The sequence below is a fragment of the Gopherus flavomarginatus genome, chromosome 11 (genome assembly GCF_025201925.1).
Source record: "Gopherus flavomarginatus isolate rGopFla2 chromosome 11, rGopFla2.mat.asm, whole genome shotgun sequence".
In the NCBI taxonomy this organism is placed as follows: Eukaryota; Metazoa; Chordata; order Testudines; family Testudinidae; genus Gopherus; species Gopherus flavomarginatus.
Genome location: NC_066627.1, coordinates 6620971 through 6638753, shown reverse-complemented (window position 1 = coordinate 6638753; position 17783 = coordinate 6620971). Strand labels below are relative to the sequence as shown.

General features: G+C 40.6%; 1 protein-coding gene across 1 annotated transcript; it reads right to left on the bottom strand.

Annotated features, from left to right (window-relative positions):
* Positions 1 to 15606: 15606 nt before the first annotated feature.
* LOC127031793 (olfactory receptor 1020-like) lies at positions 15607 to 16572 on the bottom strand. The gene has a single exon (XM_050918828.1). The coding sequence runs from the start codon at positions 16570 to 16572 to the stop codon at positions 15607 to 15609; it is 966 nt and encodes a 321-aa protein (XP_050774785.1).
* Positions 16573 to 17783: the final 1211 nt, after the last annotated feature.

Sequence of the window (17783 nt, the reverse complement as noted above, 5' to 3'; positions counted from 1 at the left end):
TTTAAATCAAGAGGAATTTTGCTAAGATTTCACCCATTAACTCCAGTGGGACTTAAACACATGTTTAAAGTCAAGTGCATAGTAAGTGATGTCTTGAATGTAATCATGATTTTATTTTTAAATCAGGATCTATGTACATGTTTCATTAATTATCTTATTTTCTTCTTCTGATGGGATAATGCTAAAGATACTGAATAGAAAGTGATAACTTCTCTGAGTAATTTTTAAACTAGCCTAGCAGAGGTTTATATTACTTAGGTTGGTTTAACAATTTTAAAGCAATGATTTTATTCTCTATTGAATTCTATAGGCCTTTAGAGTTTTGTGTCGCTGTTTTTTAAGAGAAACTTCACTAGTTTCATCACTAGGCTTTTATTGTAAGTGTTTGTGGGGAGGGTATTTTAATAGTGATTGCTTTTTACACAATCATTTATAATTATTAAGATGCAGAGGAAGTTCCATTATAGCCATAAAATGGGATTCTCAAAGTATCCCTGAAGGATTTAGGCTGGCTACTGCAACGGAAATTAAATAAGAATTAGGGGTAAAATTTTCAAAAGCAACTAAGCATCTTAACATCCTAAATCCCATTTTCAAAAATGACTTAGGCACTTAGAGACACATTTTAAGGGTATTTAAGTGCCTAGTGGGGTTTTCAAAAGCACATACATGCCCAACACCTACTGATTTCAAATACCTTTAAAATACCTCAATCCCTTTAAAAATCTGGACTTTAGCCTTATTCTTATTGACAGTCAATTGTACTAAGGTTCCTATGTCACTTGGGCTTTTTAAAATGTGACTATAAAGTAGATGCAAAAATATTACCACTGCCGTTGGAGAGGAGAAACATCCAGTCTGGAATTTCCCCCTTTGCAGAGGAACGAGACAATAGGGCTCTCATATACCAATATAGAATTCAGTGCTTTCACTCTGGATGTTTTGAGTGGAAGGTCTTTCAAAATATTAGTTTAAACTGGCGAAATTTCAGGCTTGAAAGCAAATTAGATGCCATTGATATTATTTTTATTAATATGCAATGTGCTGGGCTAGTAAAATGTTGTGTAGACAGGATACTGGGCTAGATGGAGCATTGGTCTGACCCAGTACGACTGTTCTTATGTTCTTACATTCTTATTATGTAGGGAATTAATAGAACAGGATAATTATCTAGTGATACATCCCAGTTTCTGGCAGTTGGAGGCTAGGGACACAAAGAGCATGGGGTAGCCATTGATGGATTTATCCTCCATCAATTTATCTAATCCCAGTTAAAATTTTGGCCTTCAAAACATCCCCTGGGTGATCTCTGGGTCTTGTGTTATGCGAAGGGGCAATAATGACAGCAAAGTGTTAGGTGTAGTGAGTATGTCAGGTGTAATTTGAATCACCATACATTGGTTCCTCTGCCAGTTGGCACCGAGGGGCTCTTAGCGCCCAAAAATATACTGCACTTGGCCAATCTAGAGGTAAGAGATATGACAGAGCAGACAAGGCAGCTTACAACTTTTCCCCACTGGATGCGGATAGAAAGACCCACCTTGGTCAAGGCAGTTCTTTAGCGAGCTTAAAAGCACATAGGAAACCAGCTAGATGCTCTCCATGCCCACACACTGCCACACTGTGAACTCAGATAAAATCAGAGTGCAAAATGTAGGGTGGATGGTTCTGAGCTTAAATCAAGACAGTGGAACTTGAGATACTCAAGCGTTTTACCCTATGACTGGAGAACTGCAAATATAAAAACTATATAAGAAAAGGGGAGGAAATAATTCAGGATCTGTTAGTTTGATCTCAATTGTTTGCAAGCTCTTAGAACAAATTTTGAAAAACAGGGTAATGAAAGTCATAGAGGTAAACTGTAAATGGGATCAAATACACGATGGTTTTACTAAAGGTAGGTCATGGCAGACTAACCCAATCTCTTTCTTTGAGAAGATAACCTATTTTTTCTGTCATAGTCTGTGAGTTACTACTGAAAATTCTTATCCAGGTGTCTGACTGGTGGGTCTTGCCGACATGCTCAGGGTCTAATTGCCCACCATATTTGGGATTCAGAAGGAATTTTCCCCCAGGTCAGATTGGCAAAGACCCTGGTTTAATTTTGAGGGCTTTTTTTTGTTTTGTTTTGTTTTTTACCACCTTCCTCTGCAGCCACGTAGTCACTTGCTGGTTTTAACTGGAGTAAATGGTGGATTCTGTGTAACTTGAGGTCTTTAAATCATGATTTGAGGACTTCAGTCACTCAGCCAGAGGCTATGGGCCTCTTGCAGGAGTGGGCAGCTAATCATCTCTGGTCTGTGAAGTGCAGGAGGTCAGACTGGATCAGGGGTTCTCAAACTGGGGATCAGGACCCCTCAGGGGGTCACAGAGGTTATTACATGGGGGGTCAGAAGCTGCAAGCCTCCATCCCAAACCCCACTTCACCTCCAGCTTTTATAATGGTGTTAAATATATTAAAAAGTGTTTTTAATTTATAAGGGAATGTCGCACTCAGAGGCTTGCTATGTGAAAAGGCTCATCAGTACAGAAGATTGAGAACCACTGGACTAGATGATCGTTATGATCCCTTCTGACCTTAAAGTCTGCAAGTCTGAGACTCTACTTGGCTCTCTCACACATTCACTGTGTGACTCTGAGATGCTGTTTAATCCCCCCTTGCCTCAGTTTCCCCTGTGCATAATAATAGTCCCCTACCACACTTGGACTCTGGAAGAATAAGTCCATGAATGTGAGTGACACTCCCAGATGCCACATTGATGGGCATATTAGAGCATAGATAATGAAAAATGTGAAGTCACTAAGATATGTGTAAACATTTGTGTCTCCATAGAAGTCTGGGACTGGAGGCTGGGTGTCTGAAATGTCTCTAAGGGAGGTAGACACTGAAATGCCATCAAAAGCCATTGGCAATGCAGGGCCCATATCACTGAGGCCCCTTGAAAACTTTCAGCCTGAATGTCCTCTCTCATCCTTCCCAGGGTGGAACAGAGAATACAGTATGTGAGCTTTTCAGAAGTGTCTACATGATTTAAGAACAGAAGTCCATTTAAAAGTCAGCAGCATGTTGGAAAATCCCAACCATTATCTGATATCTTACACTGAGTACATGACCAGGTACCTCCCTTTCTCTGTCCCAGAAAACATGGGTGAGAGACCTAACTCTGTGTTTTTTTTTAAAGAGTCTCCTAAATAGCAATTGGGTGGGAAAATGTGCAATAGTTTTTTTGTAAGTGTCTTTTCTTGGACTGTAGCACCATAATTGGAGGTGACCAGGGACCTCATCACATGCATGTAGTAAGGAAGGCCATTTCCTCAGAGGTTAGCAGTTTGTCTCCATTCCCTCTAATGTTTGTACCGTCTACAGCACTAGTGTGTTACTGAGTTTTCCTTCTCATTAATCAAGGTAAGCATCAACGGAGATGTCACCTTCCCACAGAAGGGATAAAAGAGAAATCTGGAGAGGGTCTCTCTTGTAGGAACTGGGCATGAGGCAAATAGCACTGTAAGGAACACTCGTAGTAGATCTCTTTCCTGGCACTTTTGAAGAACATGAAGCAGATGATGGAAGAAGATACACTGCAGAACCAGTATCCTGATCTCTGACTCACTGGGGAAAGGGATGGTATCTGAAAATCAGCCTTGAGTATAACAGATTTAAAGGTAAAACATTTCCATCATTTCTGTTTCAATTAAATCATGGGATTTTGAAGTGGCAAACGTGAGCTAAGTCTTCATTCACTGGGGTGGTGGGGAAGAATGGTCTTTAATAGGCCAGGAATGGTCTTTAACAGGCTAGGAATATTCAATGTGTTGTGTCAAAGCTATGTCTTATCATGCTGCTTCTTCTCCAGAATCACTATGAATGTTGATGAATGTGAATAATTGACTGATATGAATAATTTTATGGACCAGACTAAAATGAGGAATAAATCCATTATTATATGAAATTGAATTAAAAGACAATACACATGTCAAGCAGGTCAGTAAAAAATACAGAAGGGTTCAGAGCTAGCTAGCTAGATAGATAGAAAAGATATATATGGGGATCTTTCTTTCTTTCCTTCTTTCTTTCCCCATCTATCTGTCTATCTACCTATCTATCTATCTATCTAACCATTTCCATACACCTCTCTGCTCCCTTCTTTCCTCTGTATTTCTGTCTTTATTTCTGTCATCACTATAGACTCCCTGCAGAGTCAAAATATTTTTTTAAATCCAAAAAACCAAGCTGAAAACTCTAGCTATAATAGCAGACTGGGTGCAATCCCATTTAAATCAATGTGTGAGTTTCTCTCATTGAAATCGATGTGAATCAGGAGTGACTCATTTCTGCTTGCATTCACACTGGAAGTAATTGAGTTATTCTCAGGGCAGTGACCAAGAATTTGAAAACTGTCTAACCATTCTGTGGTACCTAAATATTAAGGAGACTGAACTGAGACAAACTGAAGATGCACATTCTGAAAACCAGGTGCCCTTAACATATTTGAGGCAGAACACCCAAAACTTCTGGTCCTTTCTGGATATCTTGACCGTGGGATGGAGATGCAATCCTGAATGTCTAGAGTAAAAAGAAAAAAAAAAGATACAGTAACTCCTCACTTAACGTTGTCCTGGTTAACATTGTTTTATTGTTGCATTGCTGATCAATTAGAGAACATGGTCTTTTAAAGTTGCACAATGCTCCCTTATAACTTGTTTGGCAGCTGCCTGGTTTGTCCAAGACTTACAAAAAGAGCAGCCTGTTGGAGCTAGCTGATGGGGGCTTGGACCCAGGGTGGACTGTCAGCCCCCCATCAGCTCCCCGCTCCCCTAAGTTCCCTGTGTGGCATCCATCCAGCAAGCTATTAATTGCAGGGCAGTTCAGCTTTCCCTCTCCGCACAGCCGCATGCTGTTCCCGCCCTCTGCCTTGGAGCTGCTGCCGGGAGCCTCCTGCCTGGGGAGGAAGGGGGGTGCTAATGTCAGCGTGTCCTCCTTCCCCCACTCCTGCCCCCTGCTCCTGTATCTTATCTCCATAGAGTGAGGGGGAGCACCGACACAACAGGGCTCAGGATACAGGGAACTTGCTGGCAGCACGTGCTGTTTCAGTGTACTGCTCTACTTAAAAATGCAGTATAGTTAGAGTGGGGTCAGCGTACTTAAAGGGGCAAGGCATGTCTGTCTCACACACATGGTGTGTGTCTCTGCCTCTCGCTGCCATGCTGTCTCCCCTCCCTCCATCGTGTTACCTCGTAGAGTTTGAGGCTACACTAACAATATGTTAACCCCTGAGGGCTCAGCCAAGTGCTAGTTCATCATTTAGCAGTAAGGCATTCCCTGGGAAATATCCCACCCTCTTCCACCCTCTGACTTCACCACCTCAACCAAGCTTTACAGTCATCATTTCTATGTACAGTATTCAATTGTTTGTTCAAAACTTCTACTGTGTGTGTGTATATATAGTCTTTTGTCTGGCAAAAAAAATGTCCCTGATACCTAACCCCCCCCCTCCCTCATTTACATTAATTCTTACAGGGAAGTTGGATTTGCTTAACATTGTTTCACTTAAAGTAGCATTTTTCAGGAACATAACTACAATGTGAAGTGAGGAGTTACTATAAAGGCAAAATGCAGGAAAGGGCTAACATAAATTTGTCTGGGTTTTCTAAAAGATCTACCCTAGTTCAAAGAGGAGTGACGTCCAGGAAATCCTATGCCTGTATCTCCAGACTGCACATGATTTCATATCCAGGCATTGTAAGCAATGCCGTCTGGATGCTCAAGTGCAGGCATGGAAACACTGAGGCCACAAGCCCAGGTCCTGCACACCCAGGTTTACAATGCAGCGCAGATATATCTTGTGAGCTGCAAGGTCAGACTGTTTGATAGTGGTCAGTATCAAATGCTCCTGAGGAAGCAGAGGAATTATATAACACATTTCTTCATTACCCCAAACAGATATTCATCACTTTAAACCCTGAAACGAAAGTATTTATTTCTCTTATGAAACTACAGATGATCGAATGTACTTGGGCATATTCTGATGATTCAAATCAAAATCCAGGTCTTGTGTTGACATTAAGGCTGATCCAAAGATTTACCTCCAAAGTTTTCTAGAACAGAAAACTGAGCTTTCTCCAAAAGAATCTGCTTTCCTGCAAAAGTCTTTCATTTTTACTTGGAACAACAAAAACACAAAATAAGAGAGAACATTTTCAGGCAAAAACAGAAAATGTTTTGGTTTGAGGTTGAAAAATGTTCAGTAATTTTCAGCCAATTCATTGCCCAAAGCAAAAATAACTGACAATAAATATTTGTTTAAAAAATGTCTTGAGGTTTTAACTTTTTTTCAACTGAAAAACAGTATTTCCCTGAGATAAAATGTCTGTTGACATTGTGAGGGATGGGACACAGTTCAAAACACTCCTCCAATCTTCTTTCATATAATAGTTCTCATGTTCCATTTCTTAATGTCTAAGTATAATTATGATCAACACATCACAAATGATGAAGAGAGAAATCAGTGTATTCAAAGGGAGAGATAGAGAGATAAAGAAAGAGATCAGGATCGAGAGGTCAACTCAATAGCTTAGTAAAAGCAGCAAAGAGTCCTGTGGCACCTTATAGACTAACAGACATTTTGGAGCATGAGCTTTCGTGGGTGAATACCCACTTCGTCAGATGCATGTCTATAAGGTGCCACAGGACTCTTTGCTGCTCTTACAGATCCAGACTAACACGCTACCCCTCTGATACTCAATAGCTTAGAAGGATTGTGTCCAATCCTTCTTTAAAAAATGGATGACATTAAGGGTTATTAGTATATAATGGTAAATGTCTATCTCCTGAAACAATAAAAAAGAAAACAAAACCCAAACATGATCAGAGGTGAAATACCAGCCTAGGAGATTGTTTGTTCTGTAAAATATTAGGAGTTTCGGGTACCACTGAGAATTAAAAAAAATTAAACTGTCAGAGTTCTGTCAGGGATATGGATCGGTAGAGAATTTGTTTAGGAAGGAACAATCAGTTTCACACATACAGAATGAGAAGAGACTGACTAGGAAGGAGTACATCAAAAAGGGATCTAGGGGTCATAGTGGACCACAAGCTTAATATGAGTCAACAGTGTGATACTGTTGCAAAAAAAGCAAACGTGATTCTGGGATGCATTAACAGGTGTGTTGTAAACAAGACACGAGAAGTCATTCTTCCGCTTTACTCTGCACTGGTTAGGCCTCAACTGGAGTATTGTGTCCAGTTCTGGGCACCGCATTTCAAGAAAGATGTGGAGAAATTGGAGAGGGTCCAGAGAAGAGCAACAAGAATGATTAAAGGTCTTGAGAACATGACCTATGAAGGAAGGCTGAAGGAATTGGGTTTGTTTAGTTTGGAAAAGAGAAGACTGAGAGGGGACATGATAGCAGTTTTCAGGTATCTAAAAGGGTGTCATCAGGAGGAGGGAGAAAACTTGTTCACCTTAGCCTCCAATGATAGAACAAGAAACAATGGGCTTAAACTGCAGCAAGGGAGATTTAGATTGGACATTAGGAAAAAGTTCCTAACTGTCAGGGTAGTTAAACACTGGAATAGATTGCCTAGGGAAGTTGTGGAATCTCCATCTCTGGAGATATTTAAGAGTAGGTTAGATAAATATCTATCAGGGATGGTCTAGACAGTATTTGGTCCTGCCATGAGGGCAGGGGACTGGACTCGATGACCTCTCGAGGTCCCTTGCAGTCCTAGAGTCTATGAGTCTATGAGTCTATAATTTCTTCTTGGAGAAGGTGAGGAAATAGAATATGCATGATCCAAAGCAGAAGGTCAGATGATACATAAGCGATACGGACACATCACCACAAGGGGAAATGGGAGATTAATCATTTGTGCAGTGAAATAGATGGAGTATATTGAAAAGTACCCTGATGTTCTTCAACTGTCAGTTCAGTTTGTTTTCTCCTCCAAAGTTAGAACTCATGGCAGACAGGGAACTAGGAAATGAAACTGCCGTCAAGGAATTCATCCTCCTGGGTTTTGGAAAACTCTCCGAACTGAAGAGCTTTCTCTTCCTGCTCTTTTTACTGATCTACATTGTGACCCTGGCTGGGAACATCCTCATTTCAGCATTAGTTCTGGCTGATCAGCACCTTCATACCCCCATGTACTTCTTTCTGGGGAACTTGGCCTGCTTGGAGACCTGCTACACCTCCACCATCCTGCCCAGGGAGCTGGCCAGTCTCCTGACTGGCTACAGAACCATTTCTGTTAGTGGTTGTTTTGTACAGTATTATTTCTTTAGTGGCCTGGCAGCTGCAGAATGTTGCCTCTTATCTGTGATGTCTTATGATCGATATTTAGCGATATGTAAACCACTGCATTATGGAACAGTTATGAATAGCAAGTTTTGCCTCCAGTTAGCAGCAGGGTCTTTTATCATTGCCTTTGTGGTTGTCACCATATTAATATGTTTGATGTCACAAGTAACTTTTTGTGGTCCCAGTAAAATTGACCATTTCTTTTGTGACTTCACCCCAGTGGTCCAACTGTCCTGAGATGATACCTACTTGATAGAACTTGTTGCTTTCTGTTTTGCTTCCATAGATATCTTTCCCCCATTTCTATTAACCTGACATCCTGTATCTATATCATAGCCAGTATCATAAGAATCCCATCCACTACTGGGAAGCAAAGGGCATTTTCCACCTGCTCCTCTCACCTGATTGTTGTTACAACCTTCTACGGGACCCTAATCATGGCGTATGTTGTACCAAAAACATATGCACAGAGAAATTGAACAAAGCGTTCTCTTTCTTCTACACAGTCCTGACTTCAATGATCAACCCCCTCATCTGCAACCTGAGAAAAAAAGCAGTCAAGGAGGCTTTGAGGAAATCTCTCAATAGATTTGTGGCTTTTGTGAGAATTTGGTGACACTGAGCTAACTCATTTAGGTTACACTAAAAGGTGATACCCTGAGGTGTGTTTTTGAGTCACTCGATGTCTTGTTCCCTGTCATAGGCCTGGCCATTTTGGTTCACTCTTAAGAAACCACTGAAATCAAAGCCATCTGTGTCTGCAATTTTCATTTGTTTATAGATCAATATATTTAAAAGCTAGAGGAACCACTATGAGCATCTAATCTAACTTCCCATATAAAACAGGCCAGAGTCTCTCACTCAATGATCCCTGCGTCCCAAGAAACTGGTGTGCAACTAGAGCATGGATTTGGAGCTGTTCTGTAATAATGTAGTAATGTTGTATGTTCCTGGTTACTGAGACTGTTTTCTGTATGACACTATGGGGTTAACTCAACAGGCAACTATCTGAAAAAAAAAATACAAGCAGGAAGGAAAAGATAAGCCACCTTTCCACAAATCCGGGCCTTAAAGAACAACACTAAAGTTATTAACTTTGATGATTTTGGCTTGATCTCCTACTGAGCCTACAGGACTGGTTTGAGAGGCTCAAAAGCCTGTGAAAATAGAAGATCGAAAGAACTGCAGCAGGTCCTAAGGATTCCTCTAGCAATAGTGGGCAGTAATTTAAGGGGAATCAGAGTAATATACATAACACCACAGGGGGGGCATCTAAAGAAGCTAGGCATTCCTAGGTCAACAGCAGGGCTGGTAGGGCTTTAGAAAAGACACGTGCATATAGCCTAGATCCCATTGATTTACAATAGGACTTAAGCACATAAATCACTTTGGTGTTTTGAACATTTTATCCATAGTCTATATCATTATTGCAATTGGACATTGGCATACTACATACATCAGCTTCCCAGAAGCTACCATTTTGTGTGGGATGCTTCTCTGAAAGCATCTTCTTGTAGTAATCTCTTTCCCTGAAGGAAATTGGTTTGTTTGCTTCAGCTCTTAAGGATGAGTAAGGTTATGTCTATATTTCTCACTACAAAACAAAGAAGACAATTGTTCTTCCCAGCTAACCAAACAGACATACCTAAATCTAAAACAAGTTAACAATATTGTGCATCCAAAGCTTTGCTAGCAACAATCCCCACTGAGCCTTATTTGCGCCTCTCATAATTGCACTGTTTTTCAAACCAATAATTCACAAAATACTATGTGGGGAGAACATGAAATATAGTGATTGTTAGGGAAAAGACCACCACCCATTCAATTTTGGCCAGACAGGTCAAGGCACCTTTATTGATAAAACAGGAGTACAAGTATGCATACAGGGAGAGACAGAAAATCCCATGCAAGGGATAAAATGCTCTCCCCCTTACAAATGTTACCAAGCTTATAAAGGCTAAAACCGCAAAATGTCAATATGATTACACAAGTTATTTGCTTATTTTTGGTAGTTAATATTGTTATAACAATTATATTAGACCAGTAAAAACCAGCAGGATCTTATTAAAGGGGACAAGACATTTGTCACATTTATTGTCAATACCATAATAAAATAAAAGATAACAGCAAACAATGTTGTTTGGCTACTCATTCATACAAGTTCTGTATAGATATTATAGTTACTAGCCTAAAGTTGCTTGTGACAGAATACTGGCCAGCTACCCTGTACACAAGAGTGGAGCCGAGTCCGGGTCAGATGCACCTGATGCTCCTAGAGGCTGGCAGCAGAACCATAGACTCAAAGTGCTCAGTCTTCAGAGTCCAGTTTTATAGGGATTTTTCCCTATGTTAGTTCATGGGAGTTGTTTCATTCTGCTGTTGCTAGACCAATCAGCAGGTGGCTGGCTCCATTCTGTCAGATGTTTGTTAGGTGCTTGGGGTGAAATCCAGTTCGCCCTCCGGGGGTCATCTGGTTGATTCCACTTGACACCTTCTTCGGCCAACACTGAATTTTTCAGGCTGGTAACTCCCTAACCATTCATTCATTTAAACTAGGCACTCATTCACATACACTCTTTATCTTTTGGGGTGTGACACTCCCTGTCTTTAGATAAAAATGAATTTACAGAGGTGGGGGTCTCTATTTGTAGTGATTACACAGTTTTGCCTGAGGCATAGGGTCAATTGATGGCTTGCGTGCTGAGTCAATTGACCAATTTAGCAGTTTACAGAGTCAATTGACAGCTCGCGCGCTGAGTTAATTGACCAATTTAGCAGTTGCACTTAGAGAACAGGGCTTAGAGTCAATTGACATTTAAGAAGTTTTATACAAAGCATCTCTTTTGAGCAGGCTTCACACAGATACAGCTATTTCTAACAATAAATCATTACAAATTTACTTCTAACATAAACCTTAAGTTATAAAGTATCAATTAACAATAAATCAAAACAAGTTTTATACAAAGTATCTCTTTTGAGCAGGCTTCACACAGATACAGCTATTTCTAACAATAAATCATTACAAATTTACTTCTAACATAAACCTTAAGTTATAAATTATCAATTAACAATAAATCAAAACAAGTTTTATACAAAGTATCTCTTTTGAGCAGGCTTCACACAGATACAGCTATTTCTAACAATAAATCATCCCAAATTTACTTCTAACATAAACCTTAAGTTATAAAGTATCAATTAACAATAAATCAATAAATCATCCCAAATTTACTTCTAACATAAACCTTAAGTTATAAAGTATTAATTAACAATAAATCAATAAATCATTTCTCACATAAACCATGTTTAATATAAACCTTTTTTTTAAATATCCCTACAATATTGCAGATCAGCAGGTTATTTACTGTAAATTCAGCTTGGGGTATTTCCAGTTAGGGTCTTTTGCAATTACATTGTCTTATGCCTTCTTGATTGCGAGTACATATTGCACAAGCTATTAGCATATTGCATAGGTCACACATTTTGGCAGTGATTAAGCTGGTCACTTGACAATTCCACCTGGCAATTACAGTAAGCAAGCAATAATAGTATGCTATATTTTGCTCTAAAGCCAGACTGGCAGGAAAAGACCCTTGGTCCCTTCCTGCTCAGTTCCTCTTTTGTCAGTGTTCCAGACCCATATTTCTTAATACTTGGTTTCCTCTCCACCCAGTGGGTCAGACATTACTGATAAACAAGTTAGGCCTGGATATATGGGCCTATAAAACAATGAGGCTAAAACATTTAGTTGTTATAATATTATATGTTAAAATATAGAAGCTTATATCAATGTCAGGGATCTGCAGCCGGGACTGATTTGCTTTATTATTTCAATCAGAGTCCCGCTGCAGTATCCGTGGCAGTGACAGCAAATTCTTAAAGGCACTGGTTAAACAGGATTTTATGAGAACAAAAGTTTACAAGTATTTAATTATATTCAGACCGTAGATGCCCATATTACTGTTGGGGACCTACCACTAGGTTACTTGATCGTACATGGTTTTCAATCAGAACCCTAGGGCAGGAGCCACACCAGTGACAGCAAGATTTTAAAGGCAGTGGCTAAACAAGGTTCTATAAGAACAGAAAGCTACAAATATTCAATTATATATAAGGACCACAGATGCTCTTATTACTGTTGGGAACCCTCCACAAGAGTACTGTTTGTGCATTATTTTCCGACCAGAACCCTAGGGCGGGGTCCACACCAGTAACAGCAAACCTTTAGAGGCAGTGGCCAAAGATGACCCGATCTGCAGGTACTAAAGCTACATATAAAAGAGTGGGGGGTTATGATTCCTTACATGATGAATCATGATTTTAATTCTTGGAAGGATATTTGTCTATGTTATAATGGGTGGATGGAATGGAAATGTAATAGTATGTACAATGTCACTGATACAGGCCGGATTCTGACCTTAGTTAGACTGATGGAAACAGGAAGGAAAGACTTTGACTTCAGAGACCCATATTCAGGTTGAATTGAGATCAGAATCTGATCCTAAATGCACTTAAGTTAATGAGATAGCTGATCCTTTCCCATCCTTCACCCTCCAATGACCTCCCATGTCTTACAGATGATGTTCCTGTAAATACATCGCAGAATAATATTAGCCTTTTTTTAAGTTGCATCACGTTTTTGGCTCATATTCAGTTTGTGATCCAGTATAACTTACAGCTCCTTTACAGCAATGCCACCACCTAGTCAGTTATTCCCCATTTTCTAATCGTGCATTTGATTTTGCCATCTTTAGTGCCCTAATTTGCACTTGTCGTCAATGAATTTCCCCTCAGTGATTTCAGAGCAGTTCTCCAATTGCTCAAGATGATGTGAATTCTAATCCTGTCTTCCAAAGCCCTGGTAACCCCTAACAGCCTGGGGTCATCCACAGATTTTATCAGCATCTTCTCCGCTCCCTCATCTGAGGTGTAAATGAAATGACTGAATAGTCCCGAGCTTGTAAAGATCCCCGGAGGGTCCCTTGACATGTCTTCCCTGTTTGATGGTGCAGCATTGATAACTGCTCTTTAAATACCAGTTGTGCACTGGAATTTCATCCAGACTGTATTTTCCTATTATTATTTTTATACTACCATGGGGAATGGGGCCAGATGGGACAAGACATGGGGGGCTGCATATCATGGCTTCAGGGACGATCCTGCTCTGGAGGAGATGGATAGGGGGTAGGACTACATGTGTTGGGGTATATGGATCTGTAATTTCTTTCTACAGTTTTTCTCCTTCTCTCTCCTGCTTCTAGTCCCCCTTAAACAGTACAGCCTTCTCCTCCCCACCCCTTCCCACTTGTCCCAGTGCAGTACAGCCATCCCTTCCCACCCACCTTCTGCTACCCCTAGTGCCCCTAGTGCCCATTATACAGTATAGCTGCCCCTTCCCCACCCCCACCCTCTGCTTCCCCAAGTGCCCATTATACAGTATAGCAGCCCCTTCCCCATCATTACCCTCTATTGCTCCCTATTAACCATTCCACAATAATAATTTAGGTGAGCCCAAGCTGTCAAACTTTTTCATGCACTCAGACAAACTTTTCCAAAACATTTCACACCCCTCTTGGCATGCCCCCTTGGCCAATCAGTGCTAAGGTGGTGGCATAAATCCCACCCCAAGCATGTGTTCGGAGGTACAGGCAGGCCTTCCGGTGGCAATTTTTCCTCTCTCCTAGGCCAATCAACATTGAGATGGGTCCACGAATCACACCCCTCAATGTATGCCGAGACCTTTCCCCAAAAGTCAAGCACCTCAGTTGTATGTTTTTATATCTTGCCTGAACCATCCTGGACCACTCACCCTAACCCCCACTGAGAAGCAATGAATCAAAAACATTTGTGCAGAAAACCCCATTGCAGAACCAGGTCAACTTGATATGGGATTAACAAATTATTCCATAATTGTCACACTCAGCATGTGTTCCCAACTCTCCCAACTTTCACTCCCATGATTTGGTCATTGGGCCAGACTCTGTTCAGTGGGCAGTAAATTCAAAGCATGTCACCTTGGTCCCATTGAAGTCAAAGCCAAGACACAACTTCACCTATCAATTTTAACAGTAGAAAGGAGCCTTATGAGGCTGCAGAGTTTCACTAAGTGATTCCTACGTCAAACATCTGGGTGAGTATATCTGTGAGGAGATCTCTCATCTTGCAATAACTTTTCTACTAACAGCTAGATTTGGCTAAGGATTTGATGCTTGCATTTCCCGACCTCAAAACAAGAGCCTTGTTTTAAGATATGTGGTTTTCAACTTTTTTTTTTCATTTACACACCCCTAAAATGGTCGAATGGAGGTGTGACCCCTTTCAAAAATCTTAGGCATAGTCTGTGGACACCCAGGAGTCCACGGACCACAGATTGAAAAAGCCTGATTAAGACCATCATGCCACATGCTGAACGCTTACTGAAGTATATGCTGGCTTGAGCTGGTGAATTGTAATGTGCAGAATAGAAGGAAGATTTTATGTTTGTGCTGAGTGTGTCATTTTGTTTTGCTTGTTGACCTTTTTCAGTACTGATTTTTCTGCTGCCACAACTGATGTCTGAAAATTAATGCACATAACTGCAGATATTATGACAATTGCATTAACTGAAAGGAAAGATAGACAGACAACACATAAATGATATTCTTGTCTTTGTTTTTGTTTCATCATAATGGAAATATTAGTCAAATATTAAAATGCTGCATAGACAAGCACCATGGACATCCATCAGGTAAATGATCTTTTCATCGAGTTTTATATTTTAGCACCTTCAGTCCTGGAATGGATCCTGTCTGTCGCAATCTTGGTCAGATTTATTTACTCTGTTTCAGATCCTCCACATAGTGGGGCTCATTATTTAGCCTCCTCTGCACCCCGAGACCCCTCACAACCCCCCACAGACCACTCCATGTACCTTACATGTGAAAAGAGAAGCAAACACCTGCCCTAAAGTCGATGCAGCTGTCTGAGAACTCAGTACATCTTAACATTTTCTTACGGTGGGACCAGATGGTTTGAGTATTGATCAGCCTAGATGCAGCCCAACCAGACTATTTAAAACATAGGGATTAATTCTCATTTAACAAAGCCCATCTGATGTCTTGTGATCACCATGGACCAGCCAATCAGCTGGTTTAACCAGCAAGGCTCCTTTGTCTTCTGTGGAGATCTAGTGAGAATTTGGTCCAATGAATTTACTGACAGCTTTTCTGAGGGCCTCCTTGACCTCTTTGTTTCTCAGGCTGTAGATAAGGGGGTTGGCCAGAGTTAGAAGTGTTCTAAATAGTGCCTCCTGGCTAATAAATCAAGACTGATTTATTCCAAAGCATTAAAACATGTGAATGCAAGGTACTTAGAGCAAACTTTTCTCAGGGCCTCCTTGACCTCTCTGTTTCTCAGGCTGTAAATGAGGGGGTTGGCCAGGGGAGTCAGGACAGTGTAGAATACAGAAAACACTTTGTTAAGCTCTCTCAGTGTACTGTTTTTTGGCATCACATAGACTATAATAATAGTGCCATAAAAAATTGTGACCATGGCGAGGTGAGAGGAGCAGGTGGAAAAGGCCTTTTGCCTCCCGCTCATGGAAGGAATCCTTAGAATGGTGACCATGATGCAAACATAGGATGCCATGGTTAACAGAAATGGGATCAGGGTTTCCATGGCAGAAAGAATCAGGGTCACCAGGTTGGTCAGGCTGATATCACTGCAGGAGAGTTTAATCATTGGGGTGAAATCGCAAAAGAAATGGTCAATTTCATTTGGGCCACAGAAAGTTAATTTTGACACCAAAAATGTCATTATTGTACTGCCCAGAAATCCACTGATCCAAGACCCAGATGCAAGCCAGAGGCAGTTCCTACCATTCATGCAGATGGCATATTGCAGTGGTTTGCGTATTGCTAGATACCGATCATAAGACATCGCTGCTAGCAGGTAACATTCTGTAGCTGCCAGGAAACCAAAAAAATGAAGTTGCGTGATGCAGCCGCTGACAGAAATGGTTCTGTTCCCAGTCAGGAGACTGGTCAGCATCCTGGGAAGGATGGTGGAACTGTAGCAGGTCTCCAGGCAGGACAAGTTCCACAGGAAGAAGTACATGGGAGTATGAAGGCGTCGATTAGCCATAACTAGGGCAATGATGAGAATGTTCCCAGCCATGGTCACAATGTAGATTGCTAGGAACAGCAAGAAGAGAAGAACTTGCACTTCAGGGATATTCCCCAGTCCCAGGAGGATGAATTCTCTGATCAATGTCTGATTTCCCCACTTTCTTTCCTCCATTCAATGCAGCTACCTCAATAAAGAAAAGTAATAACAATATACAAGTATAACAGAATAACTAGAATCAATATTCAGCCAGTTCACCTTAAAATGGCCAAGAAGCAAACCCAGTCCCCACCCCACTCTTCCAGGATTAAGTTAATGATCATTTTAAAATGTTGTAAGGAAACAGGAATGTAACAATTTCCACACCACATCAGACGATAGTTTCTTATTGTCTTGTATGTTGTCTCCATCAGTAGCCAGAAGCCGATTCTATAGATGAGCATGTAAAAGAAGCAATGAGAGGCAAAAAGGCATCCTTTAAAAAGTGGAAGTTAAATCTTAAGTGAAGAAAATAGAAAGGATGGCACATAAACTCTGGCAGATGAAGTGTAAAAATATAATTAGGAAGGCCAAAAAAAATTTGAAGAACAGCAAGCCAAAGACTCGAAAAATAATAGCAATTTTTTTAAATTACATCAGAAGCAGGAAGCCTGCCAAACAACCAGTGGGGCTACTAGACGATCAAGATGGTAAAGGAGCACTAAAGGACAATAAGACCATTGTGGAGAAACTAAATTAATTCTTTGCATCGGTCGTCACAGCTGAGGATGTGAGAGAGATTCCAAAATTTGAGCCATTCTTTTTACGTGACAAATCTTAGGAACTGTATCAAATTGAGGTGTATTTAGAGGAAGTTTTGGAACAAATTGATAATTAAACAGTAATAAGTCATCAGGATCAGATGGTATTCACTGAAGAGTTCTGAAGGAACTCAAATGTGAAATTGCGGAAATAGGAACTGTGGTTTGTGACCTATCATTTAAATCAGCTTCTGTACCAAATGACTGGAGGATAGCTAATGTGGTGCCATTTTAAAAAAAAGGGATTCCAGAGGTGATCCCAGCAATTACAAGCCTGTAAGCCTGACTTCAGTAAAGGGCAAATTGATTGAAAGTTTAGTAAAACAAAAAAAACAGAATTGTCAGACACATAGATGAACATAACTTGTTGGGGAAGAGTCAACGTGGTTTTTGTAAAGGGAAATCATACCTCACCAATCCACTAGAATTATTTGAAGGAAGTCAACAAGCATGTGGACAAGGGGGATCCAGTGGACATAGTGTACTTAGGTTTTCAAAAAGCCTTTAACAAGATCCCTCACCAAAGGCTCTTAAGCAAAGTAAGCTGTCATGGGATAAGAGAGAAGAACCTTTGTGGATTGATAA